Source organism: Toxotes jaculatrix, chromosome 9 (genome assembly GCF_017976425.1).
Source record: "Toxotes jaculatrix isolate fToxJac2 chromosome 9, fToxJac2.pri, whole genome shotgun sequence".
Lineage (NCBI taxonomy): Eukaryota > Metazoa > Chordata > Actinopteri > Toxotidae > Toxotes > Toxotes jaculatrix.
In genome coordinates, this window is record NC_054402.1 from 2,610,635 (window position 1) to 2,638,592 (window position 27,958).

Sequence of the window (27,958 nt, forward strand, 5' to 3'; positions counted from 1 at the left end):
TGCAGCAGATCGCAGTATCTGGACACCCTCAGCTGCACGGACCCCCCGTGGACTGAACCGAACCGAGACGAACTAGGCCGAACCAAGGAGTAGGAGTCCATCCCGATCCTAGCCGAGCTGAGCCGAGCTCCTCTGAGTTCATCCTGGAGTCAGTTTGATCAGCGGGGAGTCTGCAGCTGTCTGCCCGTATGTATGGAGGCTCCGGGCGCCCCGAGGCAGAGGATCGTCCCGCTGCTGGTTCTGGTGCTCTTCTACTGCTCCGTCGCTCCTGGACACACCGAGACGGTGAGTGGACCAACCCGGAGACACACACACAAACATATACACGCGCACCCACTTATTATTAGAATGATGAGAGGGGTGACGGTTCACCTGACGGACATTTAGTTTTTTGTTGACGTAAGAAACTTTTAATAAAGTTTAACAAGGTAAAGTTTGAGATGTGAAGTCAGAGACGGAACTGATAAACATCTCATCTTTTATCTGCAATGGAAAGCGTTGATGAGGGGCTCTTATTGTGAAAATCTGTATGCGCTCCCTTTGAATCAGTACATATTTCGTTGCTCTTATTTTAGAAGTTTGTACTTCCGTGTGAGTGTGAACTGATGCGCTGTGAGAGCTTTACTGTAGTGTGTGTGTGTGTGTGTGTGCGCGCGCGCGCTGTCATGGCAACACACAGACAGATGTGTGTGAAGTCCGTGTTTGTTCTGTTTTGTTGTGTTTTTAACAGCAAAGTCACACAAACTGTAGGTTCTCATTCATCCAGATCATCGTATCCTCTTGTCTGAAGCTTGAAGACGTTTCACCTCTCATCCGAGAAGCTTCTTCGGTTCTAGAGACCGGTTAGAGAGCCCAAACTCATCCCTATCCCACCGAGCGGGTGGTATCTCTGGGCTCATGTGGCTGTCCAGTTGCCTTCAATCAACCCTTAGGACACACAAACTGTAGTAAGACTGTGACGCGATAACACTGAGAGGCCTGTCAGTGCGATTCGTGAGTTATGTTGTGCGCAGGTGAAGTGTGTGTGTGTGTGAACTCTCCTGTTTTGTGGACAGGTTCTCGTGTTAATGGTCCTTGAGTTCAGCTGTGGACAGATTGACTCAGCAGAACATTTCGCTCCAGAACTTCAACCTGCTGCTAAAGTCTCCTAAAAACTACAGATGTGAGGTGATGGACAGCATCTGTGTTCACATCAGGTCAGATGCATCAGAGGTTTCACAGCTGGAAGCTGACAGGAACAGTAACTCCAGCTTAGAGTGAACGAATGAGCGAAGTGTGGACCTGAGCCGCAGCTGGTGAGCTAATCATCTGATGATCGTCTCAGTCGTTTCTCCAGCAGCATATAACCCTGCAAATACCACACCCTGTCTGTTGGGGTTAAAGGATGAGGACTTCATTTACAGATTCTCAGCTTCTTCCTGATTGGCTGTTTGTCTCTTAGCCAATCAGACGCCTTCACGAGTGAGAGGAAGAGTTGTGTTGTCACCTGTGTTTGCAGCACCAGGCACATCTCAGTGACCTCACCTTTCCTTTCCCACCTTCTCTCTGAGCATGCTCAGTACGTGTTGGTGCAAACATTTTCTGCTTTTTTTTTTTTTTTTTTTGCTGCGGAAATAAAAGAATGTAGAAAGAATTCCAGACAGGAAATAAAACCTGTCTGTCTCTCTGTCTGTCTGCAGACTGGAGCAGTGGTGGAATATAACTCTACCGATGTACAGTTTGACTGGAGTATTTCTACTTCTCCTGCACTGCTGCTTTTACCTTTCAGCTCGTTAGTTTACTGCAAGCAATTTAGAGCATTGTTGCACAGTGAATTAAATTTTCCTAAAATGTGTGAAATAACTGAAATTACAGACATTAAACAAATACTGTGTGAATGCTTCAGTAATTATACTGACATGGAGCGCTCTGCTGCACAGCGAACGCTTTCACTTTTGACATATTTCAGGTGCTTTTCAACGATGACTTTACAGAACTTGAACTTGCACATTTCACAGAGTGAAACCCACTGAAAACTTCCTCCTGCAGTCAGACAGACAGACACACAGACAGACCGACGGTCAGACAGACGGCCAGTCTGGTCTCTGTCTGTTGTTTTAGTTCGGCTGTTTTCTGTTTCAGCCTTTTGTCCTGATCTGCTGTTATTACTGACCCAAATACACACACACACACACGCACACACATACAAACACACACACCCACACACCTACACAGACACACCTAAACACACACACACACACACACACACACTCTTGTCTTACTTGCTTTGTGAGGACACTCGTTGACCTAATACATCCCCTAGGCCTTTTACCCTGACCTGAACCTGATTTTAATCTGAACCCTAAAACAGCCCTTTGAAGGTGTGAGGACCAGAAGCAAAATTTGTCCACACAATCATAGACCTAGACACATAGACATGTATGCACACACACACATACACACACACACACACGCACACACACACACACACACACACACACACACACTAGTGAAAGACAAACTGAACTCAGATCAGATGAAGTGAGGACTGTTTTACTGCAGAAACAAATAACATCAGTTTAAATGTTTAATACAGCTGAGAGACTCTGAATCTGCCTCCTGCTGGAGAGTCTGTGCAGCCAAAAGACGCGACAGCTTCAGCCTTTGTGTGATCACACCTCCAACAGAACTTGTGCAACAGCAGATAGTTTATTGCAAGATTTGCAGCTGAGATCATTTGTTGGAGCAGAGCTGGTTTACCCACTCTCTGGTTTTTGGAGATGAATCCTTCCATGTCCAGACTGAGTGTGGAGTCGACAGTGAACGCAGACAGCCAAAGCTGGGAGAGTGGAAAAGTATCCAGGGACTGTGGACCTGAGGCACAGGTAGATAGACATTAGCAAGTAAAACTTAGACACGAGGAAAACACCTCGCTAAACTAGGAGGGCAGCCGAACATGTTATGACAGCATGTGGTGGAACGAACTGGCAAAGAGCGGAGAAATCCAGGTGTATGAGCAGCTGTCCCAGGGGCAGAGCTGATTAGTTGATGGTTCTCAGGTGAGCTGGTAAATTGGCAAGAGAAAGAAGTATGTCACCAAACAAGGAGAGAAACCAAACAGGGACAAACAAGACAGACGAGGGATGAGGGAGAGAACTGCCAAACCACAACACCAGATCTCAACCCAACCCGACAGAGATCTGATCATCTGATCTGCACAGCAAACAAACGATGCACAGCAATCGCACGCTGTGGCTGTGGATATGGTGCGTGTGCAGTTAGTGTTACAGCCATTATAAACGACAGATCAGCCATGGCTACAGTCACAGCCACAGCTCGAGTCTGTCAGAATTCACAGACAGCCTGTTTGTTTTCCACCTAAAAATCTGGTCTCTCAGTGTAACATCCACCTGTAGTGACTCCAGCATCATCAAACTGATTTCTGGTTCTGTTCAGACTCTCACAGCACCTGGTTCAGCTCAGGGAAAGATCCTGGTCTGGTTTAATACAGACAAAACCTATTTATTTACATTTAACCAAAACCACCATCTTTGCCGAACCTTACCCACAGACTGGACTCTGGATGTGAACCTGGTCTCTGGATTCACAGAACTTTATACATCCTCCGTCCACCACGGCCGGATTATGTTTCCAAACGTATTTGCTTAGATTAGGAATGTAGTTTTCAGCAGACAGTGCTGCACTTTGTATTTTGACACGTTTATGTCATGTCATGTTCCTCTGACCCATCTGAACATTTCGTGTGTTTTGGGATCTTTGGCACATGAGGAGTTTGTCTTTGTCCTGTGTTTGGATCATTTGAACACTGCAGAGAGTTGACTGTGTTTCCTTTCCAATCTGGCTTTGATTCCTTGAGATGCAAGAAGAAAACAGGAGCATAAATGTTGATGTTTTTTTTACATGCTGGCTTTTGTTCAGTACTTCCAGAGTAGAGTTTGTATGGTGTGTGTTGTATGAGGGTCAGATATGTGGTCTGATGCACAGCAGATCAAGTTCAGATACAGAGTCTGCAGGTCATTTTCTCTCTCTGTGAATCACCTGAGCCCTCAGAGGAAAGTAAAGGTAGAACATCCACCATGATGACATTCTGCAGGACATGTTGAGGCATCTCCTGGCATCGAGGCGTTCTGTGTTGGTGTGTGAGACCGGAATGAAGATAAGACGACATCAGACCTTCATCAGCCTGTCTGTCTGACTGCCTGCTGTCTGCTGGTTCGGTTTATCGCACAGGAAGAGCACTGTTACACCTGCAGGATACATGGAGATGTTTGGGTTAAAATCTTCAGAAATATGTCTGACAGATAAAGACATCATGGAGAAACATGTTCAGCGACGACACTGTTGTCGAAAATCAATGCAAATGCAGTTCAGTCTGGACTAAACTTAACCTGAAACCGTAGAGAATCTGGACCTGGGTTCACATTTGAATTTTTTTTTTTTTTTTTTTTTTTTTACAGCTGAAGTGAAAAATAAAAGTAAAAAGTTTTCACTTTCACTGATCATAATAATGTCATTTATCAGCTGCAAACAAACAAACCAGAATAAATCAGATATGGTGTGATTTACTATCTGAACATCTGTCTGTTCTTCTCAGTGTGGAGCTAAATTCTCTTTATGATCTGGTTCCTCTGAAGAACCTCGTCTACCAGCAGCAGAACGTCTCACAGCAGAAAGTAGTTTCCTGTTGTCTCACCCTGTTTCTGTATTTCTGCTTTATAAATAAATCAGATTGTTCTTCTTTATTCCTGCAGGTTTAAAGGTTCCACACAGATGAAATGAACTTTTGAAAAAAATCATAATTCTACATGTTCCTGCACAGTAACAAACCACAGAATAAATGCTTGGATGTCGTTTAAAGAATGGACAATCAATCTATATGTCTGATTGGTTATTCCTTCTCTGATCAATCATGTGATCAGTTGGTTGTGAGTGGAGGGAAGTCAATGATGAATGTGTCTTATAGCTCAGTCTCAGTCGGCAGCTGTTTTACTGTGACGTTGGTTGTTTAGTCACTTCTGCAGCATCATTTCTGCAGGTCTGATCAGAACTGGACCTGGACTGACTCTGGTCCTGATTTGACCCTGTTGATAGACACTTTATATTTTTCAGAAACTTGTCAACGTGATTATTTTATCCGGTGTGAGTTTTGTGTGTGTGTATTTCCATTCAGAAACATTAAATCTATATGTCCTTGTCTCTCTCTCTCTCTCTCTCTCTCTGCAGGTGTGTCACTGCAGTGGGAAGTCGTTGTGTCACTGTGACGGGGTCAAAGGTCAAAAGGTGAGTGAGAGGGTCTCAGCCTGAGCACAGGTGGAACAGGTGTTGTCTGGATGCCAAAACAGGAAGTGATTCAGCTCTGTTGTGTCTTCTGAGGCTGGCGATGCCGAGCTGCAGTTCACTCCGCCATGTTTGTTAGAAATGGAAACAGAAACTGTGCTCTGATGATTCTGATGTTTACCTGGTTTAGTTCTCAGGTGGAGTTTAAAGCCACAGTCACAAGAATGAAGAAGTGATGGTAAATAAAATTTGTGAAGCTGAATTCAATATATTTAAAAAAAAAAAAAAAAAGGACCGTTAGGAGCTTTTCTTTTCTGTCTCAACAAACTGAGCTGAGTAAAGATGATCTTAACATCATCATTTCAGCCTCTCTTTTCATTCGGTATCTTCGTCTCTTCTGATCTGAATTCAGCTTCCGTGGAGGCTGAAGTCTTTGTGCTACTGTCTCTGCTGCACTCGGATGTGACTCAGGTGTGGGTTCTGAGACCACCCAGGTTTACCTTAGGTGTGTTCAGCAGCAGGAGAAGAAAGGCTGGTTCCTCTCTGCTGAACATGAAATGTCCGTCTATTCACTCAGGGACCTGAATGCACCTGGACCTCAGCCAGAATCAAAGATACACCTGAACTTGCCTGAGTGTTCCTGAGTTTACTGCCTCTGTGTGGACAGCAGGTGAACTGACTCAGGACCTGCCCTATACCTGACAACACCTGAGTTACCGAAGTTACTTGTGTTTTTGTCCATTGTAGGGAGAAAAAGGTTTCCCTGGACCACTAGGACTTCCTGGAATGATAGGTTACCCTGGGAACGAGGGTCACCAGGGTTCACCAGGAGAGAAGGTAATGACCAATTATTATGATCATTGTTGTTATTATTATTGGTTTAAAGACTGTTTGAGCTCCTCAGGGTTCTCTGTTAGGTCCTTTTTTATTTTGAATCTTTCATGATGTCTGATTGACATCACGTTAATCGGTGTGTGTCTCCTAACTCGTCTGTTGATACTACAGATCATGTGTTAGTTTATTAAAACTTGATAATCACAGTAAATCAAATAACTCTGGTAAGTCTGGTTTTTCTTGTTTCAAACACAATGAATTCAGAGATGATTTGCACACTGATTAATCGATTGTACTCGAGTTGATTGACAGAAAATTGACTGGAAGCTATTTTGACACTGATAGATTGCTTAAGTCTATTTAAGCAGAAATACCAAATATCCCCTGGAACCAGCTTCTGAAATCTGAATATTTGCTGGTTTCATAGTTTTCTGTGTTAAGTTCTCATCTTTGTGTTTTGTTGTAGAAAGAGAGAAATGTCAGTAAGTTAATGTCAAGCTTCAAGCAACGACGTTTTAATGGATTATTAAAGAACTGAAGCACCAGAATCATTGAAAATGAAAACAGTTGTTGGTTGCAGCCTGATAGTTCTCCCATGATGGAATCATACAACCTTAACCAAGGTTTTCTGAGTGTTAATTAAATGACACACAGAAAAAATGGAATCAACCACAAGGAGGAGGACTCTGTGTGAACCTACAAACTATATCAGCTGCTCTCACCCTCTCTTCTGCACCATCACTATTATATTGGTATTTTCCAGCTGTTTTATTAGTACAAATGTCAGGGTCTCTGCAGGGTCTCTCTCAGGTATGATCATTCTTTTCTTTTCTTTTCTTTTCTTTTCTTTTCTTTTCTTTTCTTTTTTTTTTGTTCTCAGGGTGATCTGGGACCCGCAGGAAGTCTAGGACTGAAAGGCTCTCGGGTAGGACTGATGATGACAGGGATAGTGATGATGATGAGTTATTACTATTATCCTTTTTTTTAATCAACCTTCCCAGTGAAGCTTTAGTTAAATGTGATGCTTTTATGCTTAATCATTGTTTGAGATGTAAATTTGATTTAAACGAAAGAGGATGACACGTTTAAATGATCTGTTTTAACCTCTTTAAGCCTTCAGCTCATGATTTTATTGGATTTTTAGAAACTTGACTGAACACAGGAGCCAGCATACAAAGGGAAACATCAGTCAGTAACCATTTACCCCTCTGTTTTCTCAAGGGTCTTCCAGGGAAACCAGGTTTCCCAGGACCTCCAGGACTGCCGGTAAGGCAGTACAACATTCACAGAACATTTACAAAACATAGTAAATGTGAAGAGATTATGGAGAGAATTTAAAGCGTATATAAACTGCACTGGAAACGAGTTTAAATTTTCTGACAACAGTGACATATTCTCTCAGCAGTTTGAAAAATGAAACTTGAACAACTCAGTTGCACACTAAAAAATACCTGATAAGGCGGAGAAATTAGTTTTTCAGAGTGATCTATTGAACATTTTATTAATTATTATTGTTTCTCAGGGACTTCCTGGACATGAAGGACCAATTGGCCGACCAGGATTCCCAGGGTGCAATGGGACAAAGGTGGGGAAGGCAGTTTGACATTTTTAAAACCTTCAGTGTTTCCGTTCTTCTGCTTCTTTTTCACATTTTCACGAATTAATGTATTTGATCAGATGACCAGACTGAGCACATACGATTCTGTGACCTGTACCAAGCAGTGCAACAATCATTTTACCTTCCTCACATGAACCAGGGAATTTCACACATTTCCAGAATCCCATCATTAAGCTGTTGCACTGATAGATTGATGTATTGATGTCTTCCAGGGGGATGTTGGGTACCGAGGATTCCCTGGGGTTGTAGGGCCTCCTGGCTTTCCAGTAAGTCCTACTGCCTGTATAAAGTAGTGACTTCCTGTTTACCTGTCAGTCATTTAGTAAAGGCATTTTAATCACTGCAGGCTGAAGCTAAGCTAGGCTAATTATTTCTGAGAAGCTTAAGCCAACTGTGTTGATGTGTTCCAGGGTCAGCCAGGACCACGAGGTCCAAAGGTAAGAGAACACACCTGAACACATTCACATACTGTCATGATAAACCGTTTAAAAAAATATTTCAAGGTGTATTTTTTTATTTTTTTTTAGTTTCAATACTCAAACAATGACAAAGGTCATTAGTCTTTAAACCCCGTGAGGAAAATGCTGTAAAAATCAGGTTCAGGACTGAAAACAGGAAACAAACTCCTCATCTGTTCCTTTAACAGCTGGTTTCTGACCGCTCCTGACAGTTCCTGTTTTGTTCTGGTTTCAGGGAGACTCGTTCGTCTACCCCGAACCTCAGGATATTAAAGGACAAACGGGACCACAAGGACCAACCGGACCAAAGGTCATTCACTGTCAGATATTTTAATGCAATTTAAGTTAAAAAAAAAAGACAAAATGTCTTTCTCAGTTTTCCAACAGACGTAATGATTCTGAATGTGTCAAAACAACTATCAAAGAGATGCTAGGTGGATGTTTCAAAGGATAAGCCACATCTGAGGTTGAATGTTTACCTGCTGTGTTTGCACGTCATCCTCTTGGGGTCGTCCGTTACTCTCGAAATGACCCGACATTTTGGATTTCCTGCCCAACATATGTAACTACTGTAACAGACCGTCACGTGTCCCCTAAGAGTTGACGTAAAGCTACTATGCCTCCATGTCCCATTCTTTATTTTATTACTAAACAGGTGAATGTTTTTGTTTTTTTGCTGTGACTAACAGATGATATTTAAATTAATTCATAGAATGGACCCAGCAGGCTGCCGTAGGGCCAAAACTGTTTCTAATGTTTGCAGCTGAAAAAGATTTAAATCTTTAGTTTAAACGCCTCTCTCTGATCGACTGATGGATAGTGTGTTCTGATTGGCTGTTTCTGTTGCAGGGGCGGAGTGGTTATCCAGGTGAACAAGGCCTGTTAGGACCACCAGGACCCGCTGGACTTCCTGTATGTTTAAAACCTGAAACTGTCAAACTGTATTTAAATGTCTGTGATGATCAGCAGTTCCATAAAGTCACGTCAGTTGTTTACTTTTTTATTTGTGTTGTTTTTTTTTTTTGTTTTTTTTTTAGGGAAGTCAAGGGTTGCCAGGGTTAAAGGGAGAGAAGGTCAGTGTGCTAAGAGGCTGAACTGATCTGAGAACAGTTTGTGTCTTCAGTCCTGTTGAGTGAGACAGCTTCTGGTTCTGTCCACATCGTGGATGTAAATTTCACCAGTCATCATCATTTCACCTCTACTGATAAATAATCACTTTCATGACCAATGTTACAGAAACCATCAAACACTGCTGATGTTCTGTTTGATTGTGTGACTTCAGCCTGAGATCGTTGGGTCCTGATGAGGCTGTGTTTATGTTTCAGGGTCAGGAGGGTCTCAGTCCAGTGATCCCAGGTCCCCAAGGACTGAAGGTGGGCTAACTAGTCCAGATTTGAAACTAATGCTAATTCTAATGCTAGAAACCAAGTTTATTGTAACGTAAGCAAAGACCTGTGATACAAGACAGACATACAATTGTTTGTAACCTGCATCATCATCATCATTACCATCATCATCATCATTTTTATCATCATCATTACCATCATCATCATCATCATCAGCATCAGCTATGCTTGGTTTTCAGGGGGATCGGGGACCTCCAGGGATTCCCGGACAGAAAGGAATCAAACTGTATGCTGAAGGATCCAAAGAACTGAAGGTCTGTCTGTCTGTCTGTCTGTCTGTCTGTCTGTCTGTCTGTCTGTCTGAATGTCTGCCTGTCTCTCTGTCTCTCTGCCTGTTCTGATGTTTTTCTGTTATATTTCAGGGAGAACCAGGTGAAGTTGGTGAGAAAGGCTGTCAAGGACTTCCTGTAAGTCAAAGTCACAGTCAGCTGTCTGTCTGACATAAATTTATCTCATCCACAGCAGCAAGAAAATGATCATCAATGTTCTGATGGACTCTTTTTGTTATTATCAGAGAGTTGGACTGATGGGTGCATTTGTTTTCTCCTCCAGGGTGAGCCGGGGAAACCAGGGGTGAAAGGACAAAGGGGTGAGCGAGGTGACCCTGGCTCACTGGTAAGAGAGAGAGAAAGAAACCAGACTCATTTACGATGGAACATGGATCTATAATCAAAACTGATTTTAACTTTTTACTTCAACATGCAATCAATCAGTTATTAATAAGTATCTGAATGTTTTAATGGTTATTGTTATTAATTCATATTTAGGTCATGATCTGGACTTCAGCGGGTGCAACGTGGTCTAACGTGTCGCTGTTTGTGTTTCAGGGCAAACCGGGAAAGGATGGACTCAACGGAGAGCTCGGAGATCAGGTAACTAACCCGCTCTGATCTACGGCATTATAAGGACAAATAAAAGCCTGATCTGTGAAGTGTCCGTCTCTTTCTGGTAACTAAAATAGTTCTGGTGTTCTCCACTGACATGTTGAATGATCCAATAATATTCTGACAGTTGGAAATTTAAGTGTAAACATTAACATTAAACTCTTATCTGTAAACTCCGTAAAAAAATGCATTAACAATAAATAATAAATAATAAATCACACATCAGAATCAAACAGCTGCTGAACACCAGAATATTTCAGGCTTTAGTCAAATTATTTTCAATGAAGAATTTGTACAGAAAAGGAAACTGGAGACTGACTCAACCTGTATATGTCTGCAGGGAGTCCCAGGGGATCGTGGGTACCTCGGGCCTCCGGGTATCGAGGGAGCCAAGGTGAGAAAAAACATTTGGCACCAAACTGCCAAACACAGCTCCATTAACATGAACTGTGCTCTGTCATGTTCACAGTGTTTGTGCTTTTAGGGGGAGAAAGGTGAACGTGGTCCTCCAGGTCTCCCAGGAGAGGTGAGTCTGAAGTTTTACTGTCTCTTTGCTGTTTCTTTATCTGATGGATAAACTGAAACCATGACTCGCCGCAAGGACACACGAGCGGAATGATTCAATGCTGTGATTTATAACCTGTTGGTCTTAAAGCAGTAAACAGATGAGCTAACCAGCTTCTATAGGACGTCTGGTTGTTGTAGAACCAGCAGCAGACTGTCAGTGTGTCTTGAAGTCAAATTTCTTTTCGTGTGTTTTCATCAGATGATCTGGAATCACAGATTCCTGAAGGGCCAGGTTGGTGTCCCCGGGCCCCGCGGACCCCCAGGAGCCATGGGAGAACAAGGTATCGCAGAGTCCACTGTGAAGGGTTAAAAACACATGATGGTTCAGGTTCACTTTAAACCAGATTTTAATGTCCTCCTTCTCTGCTTCTTTTAGGACTCATTGGTTTTCCTGGACTGAAGGGCGAGCCAGGTACACTCCACCTACTCTCTCACACACATAATAAGGATAAATACATAATGTAATGAGATGTTTTGCTTCATCTTTAATGGCAATAAGGCTATAAATAAAGTCTCTCTTTATTCTATCAAGGTGTGGCTCCTACTGGGCCACCAGGGCCCCAAGGGCCACCTGGTGAGACAGGACTCAAAGGAGAATCGGGAGAGCCAGGGCCCCTCATCATAGGACCCCCGGGAAATACTGGAGTCCCAGGAGGTCGTGGAGCTCTAGGAGAGCCAGGAGAACCAGGAATACCAGGTAATATAGACTTTATTTCTGTAGAAATCATTAAAATCATTCAAATTAAAACAACCATTTATTGTTCTCTGCCTTTCAGATTTCCTGGAGGGAGGTGTCGGTCCTCCAGGAGCTAAAGGTCTAAAAGGCCTGATGGGACTTCCTGGAATCAGAGGGCAGGAGGGAGAGACGGGTGAGTGGGTGAGATAATGGTGGAGTGATGATGTCAAACTATGTGATGATATATGATAATGTACAGGATATGATATACTGGTTTAGTGATGTCATGTTTCAGATCTTTTTATCAGCACCAGTCAGGAATGAAATGACGAAACAAAACTTTAAATGTACTTTATACAACAATCAACATGTCTAACTATATTCAAACAACACACTCATGTCAGGAGAAAATAGCTGAGGACCATCAGTGGTTGTCCTCAAGAATATGAATATGGATTATCAATAAAACATCTATATAAGAAAACACTGTCAAAATGTAAATTTCAGGGCTCGGACAGCAATCACATATTGCATCCAACACAGACTGTATCTGTTTATATTTACTGTACATATGGACAGTATAATGAGATAAAGTGCATTGTAGTGTGACACTTTGAGATTGGGGTGTTTAGCATAATTGATTGACTCATTGACTCATTGGTGTTTGTCAGGTGAGAAGGGTGAGATGTGCTTGGTCTGTACTGTTGTTTCCGGCTCCCCTGGACCTCCAGGTAAACCAGGAGAGCCAGGTGAAAAAGGGTCGACAGGTAAGAACAAGAACCCGCCTGATGTAATGATTTTTTACTCTGATTATCTTGACTATTGATTGTGTAACTGACAGCGTGACAGTTAGACATTAGCCTTATCTTCTATGATAAAGCTCCTTTGGTATACCAGAGTAAAGGTAATTTTTTTTTTGCTTTTAATTATTTAATTTACTTAACAATGTCTCAAAAAGTAAACATAATATGAACTTTACCAGGTCTTAGAAAATGTTGACTGAACTGTTTTGAAATAACATTTTAAAACTACGTCAACTTTGTTAAAACTGTGAACGATTTAATAATTAATGTTGTTACAGATGAATGAAACTTTAAACCCTTCTAAACGCTGACCAGGCCAGCAGACAGCAGCATCTTGATCCAGATTCACGGATGAATCTGGTTGAACTCACTGTCGGTGTCGTGATGTCATTCTGTTTACAGGTTCAGACGGTTTTCCAGGACTCACAGGTTACAGAGGGGTCAAAGGCATTGGAGGACCACCTGGTCCACAGGTGAGCTCACCTCAGCCTGCTGAAACTCTCCTAACCTGACTGTGAGAGTGGCCGAGAAACCCGGTACCCAACAATGAGTTGTGGTGGTCTGGAGCTATTTCAAATTTCTTTTTATCTGACAAAATTAGAGTCTTGTTCAAAAACTTTACAGTAAAAAATGCACATTGGGCCAACCAGAAAGAGAAAACTAAGCAAAAAGGGGGTGAAAAAAAGAATAACTGATCTTCTAAAAAAAAAAATTAAACACATATTTCTTTTTTAAACAAGATACTTACACTGGTCATTTCACCACAAGAGACAAAACACCCCTCCCATACTACCACACTTGGTTTCTTCCCCTGTGAACCCCCCTATTTAACCAAATGGACCGCTCCAGGCCAGGTTTGGCTGTTCCTGGTCTGAGAGAGGAAGAAGTGCAACAAAGGAGACAGGTGAACACAATTTAAATTCAAAAGATCAAATACACAATCACAGTGTGTCTTCTCTCCGGTTCAAATGTTCATATCACACACATCAACACCAGCAGTTCACACCAGGATTAACATTCTGATGAAATCTACCTGAGAAAGAGTGTGTAGTGCAGAGGTGTCCAAGCAGCAGCACACCAGACTTGACTCATTTAATCAACTGATCTCAGTCTTCAGACAGTTGATTGGTCAAACTGTGTGATTGGTTGGAACAAAAACCTGCAGCCACACGGCCCTTTGTGGAACAGTTTGGACACCCTGGTGTAGTGCATGTGCCTTACTTTAGAGCATGGGGTCTCCCCGTGACACTGACGATCACGTAAAATTTGTCAAACATTTTCAGACGTGGCCTTTCAGCCTGTATGTGAGCTTGTGAAATAGCTTGTGAAAAGAGCTGATCCACAAAGGCAAAATGATGCTACTAGCTTATTAAATGTTAGCTGGGAGCATCCGAAACGACAGAGCCACTATGATCCGCCATACTGAATCTACGCAACAAGCATGTTGCAGTTTCCCTTGCACAAATAAACAAAAGGTTTGACACGAGTTTTTACTCTTACATTGATAGCATTCCTCTTTTCCATATAAATGAATAAATAAATAACACATTTCTGTTTGTCCTCAGGGCCCTTTTGGTATCCCCGGAGTCCCAGGGCCCCCAGGACCTGTTGGTGACCCAGGTATCATGCAGAGAGTGGGTCAGAAGGGTGAGGAAGGGTCTCTTGGGGGCCCAGGACCAACAGGTCTCGAGGGGATAGATGGCCCTCAAGGATTACCAGGACCAAAAGGTGTTCTGGGAGCAAAGGGAAACCCTGTGAGTGAAAGATCTGTCCAGTCCAGACTGGATCTAAGAAGGGGTCAGTCAAAAATGTTTCTGTGTTGCTGGATCAAAGACGGAATTTTGAAATAATGGTTTGTTGTGTCTCTCTGTAATTCTGCTCTTCAGGGGCCTCTGGGACCGAAAGGTGACAGGGGCCCACTCGGGCAGACCGGTCCAAGTGGACTGGTAGGACAGAGGGGACCTCCAGGACCTCTTGGTATTGGTGGTCCAGGAGTTCCAGGACCTAAGGGCAACATGGGAGTCCTGGGAGAGCAAGGAACTCCAGGAAAACCAGGCGAGTCTGTTCAGAGTGTCCATGTCAGAACGCCCAGATGAAAATGTCCAGGTGTGGTCTGGACTGGAGCGGAGTCAAATATTAAGCTAACAAGCAGTCTGTCTGCGTGTTCTTCCAGGTGAAAAAGGTTCTCCAGGCGAAGTCAAAATATCTCCTGGAGATCCAGGACAGAAAGGAGAGAGAGGTTTATCTGGAAATCCCGGACCTGACGGTGAGACCGGTTTATCTGCTGTAGCTCTGTGTTTCCCTTATTTTTGACTTTTTTAAATTAATTCTTTAAAAAGAAACCTGATCATTTTAGAAACAGGTAAAAATCAGATTTTAAATTCAAAACTGCAAAAGCTGTAAAATCAAGGTATAGAAGGCAAGCATCATCAGTCCTACCTGTATATGTTTACCTGCTGATTCACCTGAGTGTTCTGCTGGTCTTAGGTGTGACAGGGCCTCCAGGATTTCCAGGATCTGTTGGTCCAAAGGGAGAAAAAGGAGATAAAGGATTTTCTGTACAGGGGCCCCCAGGCTTCCCAGGGGTGAAAGGTCAGTTCAGTAACACTGGTGAAGAAGATAGTCAGCTGAGGGTTTACATACACAACTGAAGATGATAAATAACAGTAATGCATATATTTTTGTCTGGGACCAGGAGTGAAAGGCCTTCCAGGAGCTCCAGGTTTATCCAGTTTTGGTATCAAGGGACGAGCCGGGCCATCAGGCCCACCAGGGATGCCGGGCCCAAAGGTAGCGTGGACTCATACAAATGAGAAGTCCTAAACCGAGTTTCATGTTCAGTTTGATCTCAGTAACCTCTGACCAGAGAGCTGTGTTCTCATCTCCCCGCATGGATAATCATCACATATAACAACTTCACATCCTGACTGGGAAAACGACTGAATATAACTGTTCTGCTAAACAGGAGAAATTATAAGAGACGTGTTTTTCTCAGACAAGTTGAACTGTAAGCTAAACGCTAACAGACCCTAAGCAAAGCTACTGCCCGTCTACTGGCCTGAACCCGATTAAAATGAAATGCTTCACTCCCTCATGGACAGATCATCTGAATATAGTGATGTGGTAAATATAATGATTACATCTTACTAAGACCATTTGAAAACATGGTACATTAAGGATAAACCTCTTTACACTGAGAGAGGAGTAATCCCTGTTGAATAAACAGCGTTCATGCCATTAGACAGATGCAGATGATTGTATAACTGCAGAGTCATGTGAAGTTTAGCAATATAACACTATAACTTAACACTTGTGTTTAGTTTAAATCATGTGAAATGTGGACTGATGTCTGATGTGCACCGTCTCTGTGGTCACAGGGGGACAGCGGTTTAGGTCTTCCAGGTCAGCAGGGTCACTCAGGCCCTCCAGGAGAAGAGGGCCCTGTGGGGCCCCAAGGAAACCCTGGACCCCAAGGAGCAGATGGAGTTCTGGGACCTCCAGGACAAGATGGACCACAAGGACCCGATGGTAGCTCATTTAAGATCTGATGAACCGGTACTGGGAATCCAGGACCCATTATAACAAACTAGAATCCACTTGCACTTAGGTTCTAACAGAATCCCAGGTTCTCACATAGAGACTATAACCTTATAACTCACCTTCACCTCCTTCAAGATTTTCTTCTTCAATTGTTGAGTGTGTATAAAACCGTCGTCTTAATTTGAGTCTTATCACTCCAATCCATGTTGTAGAGAAAGTGCTACCTTGTGCCAAAGTTGAACAGAAGTGTGTTTTCAAACCTGTAGTTGGTTTGTTCTGCTCTGAGTAATTGAATTGAGTTGGTAAAAGTATTGTGTTTTCCTCTTGGTTCATTTTCTTTTCCCACAGAAAAAAAACAGATAATCAAACCATCAGTAAAAGTCAGGTGAGAACGTTCTCTCATCTTATTGGTTAGATGTGTCTGGGATGAGAAAGTAAACACAGGAAGGAGATCCTGAAGAAGCTCCTATCTGCTCAAATATCAGGGAGCTAGTCCAGGTCAGACCTTCATTCATTCCCTGGCTTTGATTTCACTTCTCCCCATCCAAGCATCAAAAGCTCAGTTGGCCACAGGAACCTGGTTATCTCAAACCTTAAACAAACGTACTCAAACCCAGACCACTTCATCAAAAAGTGTGAGTACAATTGGAAACAAGAACCAAGAAGGAACCAAGAGGGAAAACCAAAACTGAGTCTGTTTAAAGACAACTTACTAACACAGGGTTGACAACAACCTTACTGAACTCAAGTGAGCTGAATTGGTTCTCCCAGGTTGTAGGGGTCTGGATGGTGTACCTGGTCCAGTCGGCGCTGTTGGACTCTGTTTAGAGGGGCGTCCTGGACCTGAAGGAGAGGAAGGACAGATAGGTGTCATTGGATTCACAGGTACCAATTGTGTAGGATGTTCAGAGGGGGAGTGTTCCTTTGAATTCATGAACCAGCCCCTGAGATTGGTTAGAAAATCACATCTCAGTCTAACAGCTATTCTTTTTTGCAGGGCCACGGGGCTCAAAGGGGTTGCAGGGTGACTCTGGGCTGCCAGGTGTGGGAACTCCAGGCCCTCAGGGACCATATGGGACCCCGGGGTTTCATGGACCACAAGGGCCAGTGGGAGGTGTTGGACTAAAGGGCCTGAGAGGGAACAATGGGGAACCAGGAAGCCCAGGTGAGTGTTTGTGCTGTAAATACTCTGATATTAGTGAACAAGAACAATGACAAAATGTATCATATTTTTGATCTGCAAATAAAAACATTATACAAAAATACATAAGACAAAAAACAAATATGCAGACATGTCAGCATTTATTCTAAAAACTTAAGCTAATGGAATATAATCAGGTGCTGTGGATGTAATCTTCACTTTACTTTCTGTCAGATATCTTTCATGTTGCTGTCTGAGGGAGTAAGTTCAGGATTAATGCCGACAGTCAAGTACCTAAATCTTCACTGACTAAAGAAATGTGTTTAAGTATATCCTCTCAGGATGTGACACAGAAATGACACAGAAAACTAGACTGAAATGTCTTTTCTTTTGTTTTTGTTAAAGCTAAACTAAAACGTATAAAAACTATAAAACTAAAACTATTTACAAAGACTGAGAATAAAACAAAAGCAGGAAAACTATGAGGAACCAAATTAACACTGGTTTATGTGCAGCTTTTCAGGCCAAGTTGTGATTGTAAGTCACTGCAGTGTCCTCACAAGAATACTGACATCAACATGTATGTATGTTTTAGGTATCAGAGGGGACATGGGTCCTCCAGGACCTCTTGGGCAACCAGGTGATGATGGAAAACCGGGAGAGACAGGACGACCAGGACCAAAAGGTTTCATCAGTCAATCAGTTAGTCAATCAATCAATCAATCACTCAGCTGTGTCTCCCTGTGACTGTCTCTCTGTCTGTCTCTTAGGTGAGATGGGAGTAGATGGGGTCAGGGGTTCTCAGGGGCCTCCTGGGCCTCAGGGGGACCGAGGTGATACTGGACCCAGAGGAATCGATACTTATGTTGAGATGAATGGAGATCCTGGAGACCCTGGAGACCCTGGTACTCTATTCTGTTCTTTCCTATTCAATTCTAAATCAATGCAGCAGTTCTCTGTCAGGATCACTGTTTGGTTGTCAGTTGGAAGAAACACTTCTAATAGTAACTTGATCCTCTTCATAAAAGCTCTCCAGAGTCAGTCTACCTGTGTGTAACCTGTCTTCCTCTTGTCTCACTCTCAGGGCCCATAGGTTTCACTGGTATTAAAGGAGAGACAGGCCTCCCAGGACCTCAGGGATGTGATGGCAACAAAGGTATACCTGGAAGCATTGGGCCAAAAGGTGAGCACAACTAACTGAAAACACAGTTTGTTTGTTTGTTTGTTTGTTTGTTTGTTTGTTTGTTTGTTTGTTTGTTTGTTTGTTTGTTTGTTTGTTTGTTTGAATCGTTATTAGCTACAGAACACCTAAAACAAAGGCCACTAGATGCATTTTTGTTGTGTCATGTTTTTTATGTCAGGACCTCCTGGAAACCCCGGCCAAGATGGGCAGAAAGGCCCTCCTGGTTCCTCTGGGCCCCCTGGTATCCCAGGAGAGATCGGGAGGCCAGGTAATCCATCCAACCACTAAAGCTGTCTGAGACAGAGTTATACTTCTAAAACATCAGCATGAACTCTCTGGCACAGCACCTAGAGTTTAAGAAGACAAACTGTCACTCTCTGAGATGATCTCCCTCTCTGCTTTTCCACAATCTCCAGGTTGTAAAGGTGAGAAAGGATATCCAGGCCCCTCTGGGAAACCAGGTTTGGACGGAAATCCAGGATTAGAAGGGCCTAAAGGTCCTAAAGGAGAACAGAGTCCACCTGGACCGGGATCTAAAGGATGTCCAGGAGAGAAGGTATCACACGCATACAGAAACAGTAAAACATACCTGATCCTAACCATTTTTTTATCATTAGTGTCAGCTTGACAAAGAACACCACCATATACCAACGAAATTTGTATTTTTTTATATTTCGTTTAATCTTTTTTAATCACATAAATTACACTCATAAAACAATACTTAACAGATAACAGCGTTAAGGTAAGGATAAAACAAATTCTGCCAATCATTAGTTTAGATTTGAGTTGGCTAAAGATTTAGCTATAATTAGTTTCACAAAGGGCACTTGATTGGTTCTAGTGTTAATGGGAACTCCCATAATAAAATCTTTTTAAGGTTCTTGTACTGCAACCCTGTTATCCTTGTATGCAGATGACATTCTGCTTTATGTTTTCTTTGCCTCTCAATCTTTACCACTTCTTTCTGGACATCGAATTAATGTTAAGTTTCTTTTTTCATCCACTAACTACTTTGCCAAGCCACGTTTCCCTTGATAATTTGTTTTTGATTCCCTTTCTCTATTTCAGCCCATCGTCCTCTCTCTTTTATTTGTTCTTTCACCTTGATTTTCAATCTTGCATGCTTGACTTGAGCTTTGTAGTCAGTAAATTATTAGAATTAATATTTTTCCTTCTCTGTCTTTGTTTTTGATGGTAGCTGTTGTATGTGCTATGTTTGATTGTACACATTATACACAGTTATGACCTGGAATCTTTTGATCTATATTTAAAAGCTCCTGAAAGATGAGTTTGCTTTGAAGCAACTTTGTTCTGCTCTGTCCTCCTCTCAGGGGGATCCAGGATGTCCAGGATCTTCAGGTTCAAAAGGAAAACCAGGAGAGTTAGGGAACTTTGGTCCTCCAGGAAACTGTGGCCCCTGTGGCCCCAAAGGACACTGTGGGCCCCCAGGAGACAGAGGTGTGATTTCAGGTTTTGCATGCCTGTGTCCCATGTTGTATTGAGTCTGTGTTATATCTGTGTTTTCTGTTTTGGTTTTCTTCTTTTCTTTTTTCTTGCCATGTGAATATTTGGATGTGTGTAATGTTTATATTTGGATAACAGCATAAAAGCAAGAACACGCAAGCAAAGAACACATTTATGCAAAAGAAATTTTAAAGAAAGTAGTGCAAAAGAAAAACAATGTATGAAGCAGACCTAGTGGTCTTGGCTACATGAGTGTGCTGCATTTTATTTGTCGTATGGAAGCGAAGCACATCAACATCAGGATGCTGTGACAATCTGTGATTTTAACATTAATTCAAAAGATCAACTCTATTAAATCCATCTGTTGATTGTGAACTTTATGTAAATGATATAATGAATTATTCAGAATCGTTTGGCAACCATGGTAACGCTTGATCCATCAGAAAGATAGAAGCAGTTCAAATAGAAGTGTGCTGTTTATTTTATCAGTTCTTTATTAAACATGAACCCTGCTGTCTGCCAGCAGAGTTGACGGACTTACAGGAATCTTTATTTGAGTTGAGGTTGTCTTCTCAGAGTGTATTTCCATCCACCTGTTTACATTCACATTTTCAGTTTGCTCATAAAAACCTCAGTGAAAACACCAGGAAGAGTAAAATGTCTAAATGAGTTCAAAAAGTGTTTCCTGTTGTGTTAGGTGAAAGAGTTGGTGTGTGGATAAAAAGCAAAGTGAAACAGCCTGAGTGAATAAACGCTGACGTGCATTAAGCAGGAAGAGAGAAAATCATTAGATCTTTGTGGAGCAATGAAGAAACTTGAACCTTAACGCGTTTTCTGGAAATTTACACAATTTTTTTAGCTGAATTTGGCGGTATCCTTGGCAACAAATGATTACATCTTCCACAGGATTAATGGAAACCTCTGCTAAGCTGTGTGTCTGTCTGTCTTAGGTCCTCCTGGATGTCCTGGTGAAAAGGGTTATGATGGTCCTCCAGGGGAAAATGGCCCTCCTGGACCCCCTGGTTTCCCAGGTACATAGGCCAGCATTGTAAAACTATTAGTGTCATCAGGTGGTAGTACCACTTGATACTGATCCAAAAACTTTAATGTAAACACAGGGTGATGTTTGTGGGTGACTAATGCCTTTTTAGGTAGCAAGGGGGCACCTGGAGATCCTGGTCCAGCTGGTCCCAGAGGAAATCAGGGACAAGATGGAATACCTGGACCTCCTGGAGAGAAAGGGGCCATGGGAGGTAGGAGACCAGACTGGATGAAGCTGAATCTAACTGGACAGTGATCAGCCACCATCTTCATTCTGACTGGATACAAGTGTCTAGTGTTGTTGTGAACAGTTTGGGTTTCAGATTCAGTTCATAACCCACCCTGACCAGTTTTCTTTCCCCAGTTCCTGGAATCGGACCTCGGGGCCCAGAGGGGAAAAAAGGCCAACCTGGTGAGTCCTCAGTTCTAAATGTGAGCTTAGTTTTCAATTAGAACTAAAGATGAAGAAATAAAACACTCTCCACATTCTTTGGTCTCTTCAGGGTGTCCTGGAGAGAAGGGTCCTCCTGGTCCCTGTGGCCCTCCTGGTAACTGTGGTGCTGGAGGAAACCCAGGTCTTCCCGGTCCTCAGGGACCCCTTGGTCCTCCTGGTTGTCCTGGCCTGAAGGGAGTTTGCATTGAAGGATTCAAAGGAGAAACCGGATTGCCTGGAAGTAAAGGACCAAACGGTAAAGAGGCACATTGAGTTTACAGATGAGTTCATTACTACTGAATTGAAACTGAAAATTCCTTCCATTGTTTTATGAAAAAGAATGGAGAAAACTTATGGGTATTAAATCCTTGAACCTGACCATGCCAGTATTTTATTTTTATACCAGTATAACAACACATATGTTGAATTAACCTTTATGAAATGTAACCACAGTGAAAGAGCCAATGTGTGAAAATAATTTTGTCTCTCTCTCTTTGTAGGTCCCCCTGGTTGTAAAGGTCCTCCTGGTCCTCCAGGCCCTGGTAATAAAGGAGACAAAGGATATAAAGGAGCACCAGGTAACTCAGGACCACTTGGCTGCCCTGGCGACCCTGGTGCACAAGGAAAACCGGTTAGTACATCCCACTGTTAAAATATACACTGACAGAAGGTGAGAGTCAGTGCTGAACTTAGTCTAGATTCTGTTGGTTTAAATCATCAGTTGTCTGTTGTTGACAGGGTGAATGTGGACTGCGGGGCCCACGTGGACACAAAGGCCTGAGGGGAAAAATTGGTGAAGAAGGACCTGTCGGTAAGAACTGCAGTCAGGTAACCAGCATACAAACCGTCGTCTCGGTCATCAGAGAACAACCAGCGGCCTCTGTAGAGTTTGAAACAGACGACAGAATAATGTTTGGAAGATTAACATTGGTCTGAGGTGGAAATCTGATATTTGTTGTCCGTCTGAAGGAAAAGTGAAGCTTTGTGTTCTTGTTGGTTACTTTGACGTTGTACAACAGAGCATCCTCTGTGGGTTTTGGGCTCCCTGTGTGCATTTCAGGTTTGAGTGGGGAAAACGGACCACAAGGTAGGGCCGGCTTACGAGGACAACCAGGACCACCCGGGAAGAGAGGTAACACAGAGACTTCACAGGGTTGACAGCAGACTGTCCAATCACAGCAACCAGACACCCAATCACTGCTCAGACACAGTACTGCTGAGTAGTAATACCATTTACAGTGTTCTCACAGTGATAGTACTACCCTGTATTGATTACTGCACCATGCAGGACCACAGGGGAGGGATGCAGTCACGGAGGTGAGGCTGAATCCAGGAGATAGAGGCTATGATGGGGTTAAGGGACCCCCAGGAGAAAGAGGACCCCCAGGGGCCCCTGGGAAACCTGGATGTCAAGGTGAGTCTGGAATAATATTTCAGTCTCAGTCTTCAGGTATGAGTTGATCCTGAGTGGTGTAAATTCACTTTTAAATACAAACAATATAAATGGGGTTTTAGAAGCAGTGCTGTGTTTTGGGGCTGCAGGTTCTAAAGGCCAAAGAGGACAGGATGGTGAAAAAGGACTAAGAGGTCGTCCTGGATTGAAAGGGGAGCAGGGAGAACGAGGGGTCCCTGGACAAAAAGGTACAAAATCTGATTTTCTGTCAGCTTTTATCGTGAAGCCCACGGAGGCAAACTTGTGATTTGTGATATTGGGCTGTAAATAAAATTTGACTTGACTTTTACTGCTGATTTTCAGCAAACCCATTTGTTTTCCATTCGTAAGTGTGCTGTTCTCTGAGACGCGCCCGATTCAGCGTTTCATCCAGAACTGATTCTGTGTTGTCAGGTATTGCAGGTCTACCTGGTCCGGTCGGTGCCAAAGGCAGACCAGGTCCGACAGGTCCCTGCGTGGATGCACCAGAGGAGAATGGCTTCCTGTTCACCAGACACAGTCAGAACCTCTTTGTCCCACGGTGTCCTGAAGGATCCAGTGAGGTGTACTCCGGATACTCGCTGCTGTTCATCAACGGAAACAACCGAGCTCATGGACAAGACCTCGGTAACACGACACCACTGATGAAAACTAACTAAGTACTGAACCCAAGTACAGTTTTGAGGTATTTGAGGTAGAGTTTGTACTTTGCTTGAGTTTTATGCTGCACACTAGCTTTACACTTCTTCTCCACTACTGGTGGATTGTATGTTGAGTGGGTGAAATTTGATTTAGCGTTGTTGATCATCATCAGTTTGAAACACAAAACCAAACAAAGCAGAATTAAATGTACTGGTCACCTATCAGATCTATCGTGTGTGGCGGCTCAAAGTCGTGAGGAATCCAAATAGAGAATTTGTGTCAGTCTTTCTAAGAAACTCTGAACAGTTTCTCCATTTCCCTCAAAATTAAAACCAAACTGCACCAAACGGCCCTTCGTGGAAATACGCTGTGATTAACAGATCAGCTAATTGTTAGGAAATTAGCTGGAAAATACAGCACCTATGAGATAAACCGTTAACGATACATCTTCCACCGTGAGACAGGCACTGAGAGACGCAGGCCATTAAAAAGAAGAGCACAGGAATGAACAGATGTCTGATAAAGTGCATGATGGACTAACAAACACCTGCTTTACTCATAACAGCGAATTCACATCACAAAAACACGTCTAAAAAAACGTCTTTGTCCTTGTCTCTCTCTCTCCTCAGGTACTTTAGGTAGTTGTCTCCCTCTTTTTACCACCATGCCCTTCCTGTTCTGCAACACTGACAGCACCTGCCGCTACGCCTCACGCAACGACTACTCCTTTTGGCTGTCCACTAACGAGACACTGCCAGATGACGTCCCTTTCATCTCTGACAATTTACTGGAGAGTTACATCAGCCGGTAACACACACACACACACACACACACCAAAACCAAACTTGTGTTTACCATGAACATGTGTGTTACCATGTGTGTCCATGTCTTTCTTGTGCTGTATAAATGTTTCCTGTGTTGACGCTGGACTGTGTGCATGGATTGATTATCGTACAGACCTACTGTGCACAGGCCCAGGGGCCCAAAAGGTCAGGGGCCAGAGCCGCTGTATGAAGTCACTGTTAATGTGTCTTCTCTGAAACTTACAAACCTCAATTAAAGGACACAAAACGAATATTGAGAGACACAAAACAGCTACAAATCTGTATATGTATGTTTCCTGTGTTACAGGTGTACAGTATGTGAGGCCAGAGCCAACGTGATCGCCATCCACAGTCAGACCAGAGTCACTCCTGACTGTCCGGACGGGTGGGACGGTCTCTGGTCCGGATACTCCTTCGTGATGGTGAGCTGATATCTTTGAGTCGGGCTGAGTCACGCGGTTCACGTCTAAAACCTGAGAGAAGTGGAGTGATGCCAGAGGACTTTGTCCACAGGGTTAAAACTGCTTTCTGAACAGAGCTCCTTTAAAACAATTTGTGCTTGTGTGAAACACTTTGTAACCCTAGGTTTGAAAAGTTTTGACCTTTGACCCTTGCTGTTGTTGCTGTTGGTCTCCAGGAAACAGCAGTCGGGGCAGAGGGGTCGGGTCAGCCTCTAGCTTCACCTGGATCGTGTCTGGAGTACTTCAGGAAGATTCCCTTCATCGAGTGTCACGGCAGAGGAACCTGCAACTACTTCACCGACTCCTACAGCTACTGGCTGGCTGCTCTCGACCCCAACAACATGTTCAGGTACACACACATAAACATTTGTTTGAGACCAGACATGTGGTTCTGGTTTTCTGTGATGCAGGTTAAGGTTCTGTATTATCTGTAGTGTCTGTGACTGACCTTAATGTGGAGCAACAGAAATAATCCAGCTGCAGTCATCTTAAACACCAGCAGGGGGCAGTGTCCTCTGTTTGACCAGCAGGTTTAACCTGAGGAGGTTTAAAACAAAGTGAAGTCACCTGTTGTGTTTGACAAGAACCAAAGACACACTTCATTCATGTTTCCGGTACCAGCCTCTGAACTCTAAACTGGAACCTGTTAGATTTAATAAACTTTATTTATTTTTCCTTGAGTCTCTCTCTCTCTCTTGTAACACCGTGTCTATGTCTCTCGTCCCACAGTAAACCGGAGCCTCAGAGTTTTAGAGAGCCTACAGACGAACTGATCAGCCACTGTACAGTCTGTATGAAGAGGCTGTGAACAGCAGCAGTTCTGCTGCTCGTTCTAATTCTACTGTAAAACACTTCTGCTGCTAACACTACTGATATTAATACTACTGATCGCAGCCCTGCTTCTGCTCCTGTGTACTCACACCAGCAGTGAGATGAATAGTGATATGCTGAAGTTAGCCACGTGTTTTGCCAACAAAACACGTGGCTGTTGTTGCTGAATTCATCTAGAGCTGACCCCGGATCAGAAACTGAATCGGTCTCATGTTTAATCAGTTTGTAAAGTGAGTTTCCTCCCGTCTTTAGCTTCAGCTCACCGTTAGCGGAGCACACAACAGAATTATTTTTGCTGCGTTCGCACAATGTCTGCAGCCTGGGAAGAACAGCCATTATTCAGACGTGGGAGTGTCCTTGTGCTCTGTAATTGGATGTTTGTTAGTGAAATGCACCTTGGGAGTTGTAGTTGTCCACGGGCTCTTGTAACTTTGACCTTTTATGAAAGAAGCAGATATTTTGTGGTACAGTTGTTGATCTTTTGTTCTGATAACTGAAGCAGGAGAGTTTCACGTCCATCACAAACACTGAATATGAGAAATGTGATGCTGACGGTTACAGGAGGAACCACGATTGTCTCAACATTCTGATCAACTGTTTGACTCCTAATCAATGATCAATAGATCATAAGTTAACTCCTTTGGTCAGTGTTGTTTTGTATCAGGACAACTGGGAGTGTGTTACATTCAGTCACTGCTGGTGTGGGTGCACAGTTGCTGCTACTTTTACTACTGCAAATACTTGTGTAACTGTTACTACTGCTGTTGATGCTACTGCTGATGCCACTGACGGACAAAGTACTTAAATCAAAGTCGCAGTGATAAACGTACTTTTACTTCTGCTTTAAAATACACTGAAAACAATATAAGTAACAAAGTACCAGCAGTAAAAAGTAAAAGTACTCATCTGAAGATGTGTTCGTTTCTAAATTAGTGTTGAAATATTTCAGGGTGGAGGTCAGACTGAACTGCAGCCAGCACCAGAGTCAGTACTACACTGCCCATAAAGTTGGAATAAAATATATTTTACCTCTTCTCACGAAATGATTGTGACATTGTGATTTATTCGTGATAAAGTGTATATCTTCTCAAAACTTTATTGATCAATCTCTTCCAGTGAGATCACTGATGTGTATAAATAATCAAAAGAGGAATGTGTCTGAAAACAAAATGATTCCAACTTTATGGGCGGCAGTGTATGTGTGCTACCCTTGTGATTATACTACCGCTATAACACAGTGGTACTTAACCTGAGGTTTTTTTTTTTCAGTTAAACACTAATATTTTGATATTTAACAAAACTCTCAATATAAATCAAAACCAGAAAGTGATCACAAGTACTGTGACTACTTTTTCTTTTGGGTGGGGGCTTTTTTATGCCTTTATTACAATACAATACAGTAGAAGAGAGACAGGAGATGGGGAGAGAGAGAGAGAGAGAAAGAAGGGAATGACACACAGTAAAGGGCTGGTGGGTGGAGCTGCACCCGGGCCACTGTAGGGAGGACTGTAGCCTCAGCTCATGGGTCGCCTGCTATACCGAGTGAGCTATACGACACCCCACACTGTGAGTACCTCTACTGTAAGTACAGCTATGGCTGCTACTACTGCAAGTATTGCTATTGCTAATACTACAGTAGGTGCTATTACTCCAACTAATTCTAACCTCAAAGTGCTACTACTGCTCCTTCTGATGCTTCTGCTACTGTAAGTACCACTAGTGGGTACAACCTCTAATTACTTCTACTGTAATACTACTTCTCTTAACTACTGTCACCACCGTACCACTAGTATTATTATTAGTATCACTGGAGCTGTAGTACCATCTTCTGCCAAAAGAGGGCAGATTTGAGACACCAGAGATGAAGAAGATCCCAACCAATCAGCAACCTGCTCAGCTGCAGTTCCTCTATCAGCCACCTGGTGGAGCTCTGAGAAAACTTGAAGCTAATGAGAAAAACCCAGAATTACAAGATTAACAGATTTTTATTTTCTGCACAGCAACAGAATCTGAAGCTCTCTGATTGGATGGTTCTCAGAGCAGTGCATTCTGGGACTTGTTGTCTTCTGTCATAAAGTTCTGCTGGCCTCAGTCTGTGACCTTGGACTGATTGGTTCTATATCAAACAATAATGTAATACAGAGTATAAACGTACGAAGAAGCACCGGGAAATGATTAAAAGTGTTTCCCGACAGAGTCTGATCAAATTAAAGATTTTTTGACACTTTATTGTTTTCAGATGTACATACTCTTCTGAAATAGTGATACACTGGGATGATCTCTATTTGTTTTGTCAATATGATTCTTGTTGAGTTTAATAAAAATGTGTTTTACAGAAGTCAGATCAGTTTCTGTTGAATCCAAATTGAAAAGGTTTATTAAAGAGCATTAGATGCTGCCATTTTTTTTTTTTTTAACATTTCTGACTTTGGCAACTCCTAGT

General features: G+C 42.8%; 1 protein-coding gene across 1 annotated transcript; it reads left to right on the forward strand.

Annotated features, from left to right (window-relative positions):
• col4a3 (collagen, type IV, alpha 3) lies at nucleotides 1-27,857 on the forward strand. The gene is made up of 52 exons (XM_041045470.1): nucleotides 1-285; nucleotides 5,224-5,280; nucleotides 6,025-6,114; nucleotides 6,992-7,036; nucleotides 7,333-7,377; nucleotides 7,634-7,696; nucleotides 7,942-7,995; nucleotides 8,140-8,166; nucleotides 8,423-8,497; nucleotides 9,037-9,099; nucleotides 9,225-9,260; nucleotides 9,513-9,560; nucleotides 9,773-9,847; nucleotides 9,956-10,000; nucleotides 10,146-10,208; nucleotides 10,421-10,465; nucleotides 10,818-10,871; nucleotides 10,962-11,003; nucleotides 11,244-11,325; nucleotides 11,421-11,456; nucleotides 11,577-11,741; nucleotides 11,821-11,913; nucleotides 12,392-12,487; nucleotides 12,926-12,996; nucleotides 14,089-14,277; nucleotides 14,410-14,578; nucleotides 14,697-14,789; nucleotides 15,011-15,115; nucleotides 15,219-15,313; nucleotides 15,901-16,051; nucleotides 16,835-16,948; nucleotides 17,061-17,228; nucleotides 17,800-17,889; nucleotides 17,975-18,109; nucleotides 18,289-18,387; nucleotides 18,566-18,655; nucleotides 18,804-18,943; nucleotides 19,719-19,845; nucleotides 20,802-20,882; nucleotides 21,003-21,104; nucleotides 21,257-21,304; nucleotides 21,396-21,581; nucleotides 21,826-21,956; nucleotides 22,064-22,136; nucleotides 22,386-22,457; nucleotides 22,614-22,739; nucleotides 22,868-22,966; nucleotides 23,172-23,384; nucleotides 24,029-24,206; nucleotides 24,531-24,645; nucleotides 24,861-25,033; nucleotides 25,414-27,857. The coding sequence occupies exons 1-52, from the start codon at nucleotides 193-195 to the stop codon at nucleotides 25,490-25,492; spliced, it is 5,004 nt and encodes a 1,667-aa protein (XP_040901404.1). The 5' UTR covers nucleotides 1-192; the 3' UTR covers nucleotides 25,493-27,857.
• The last annotated feature ends 101 nt before the right edge of the window (nucleotides 27,858-27,958 follow it).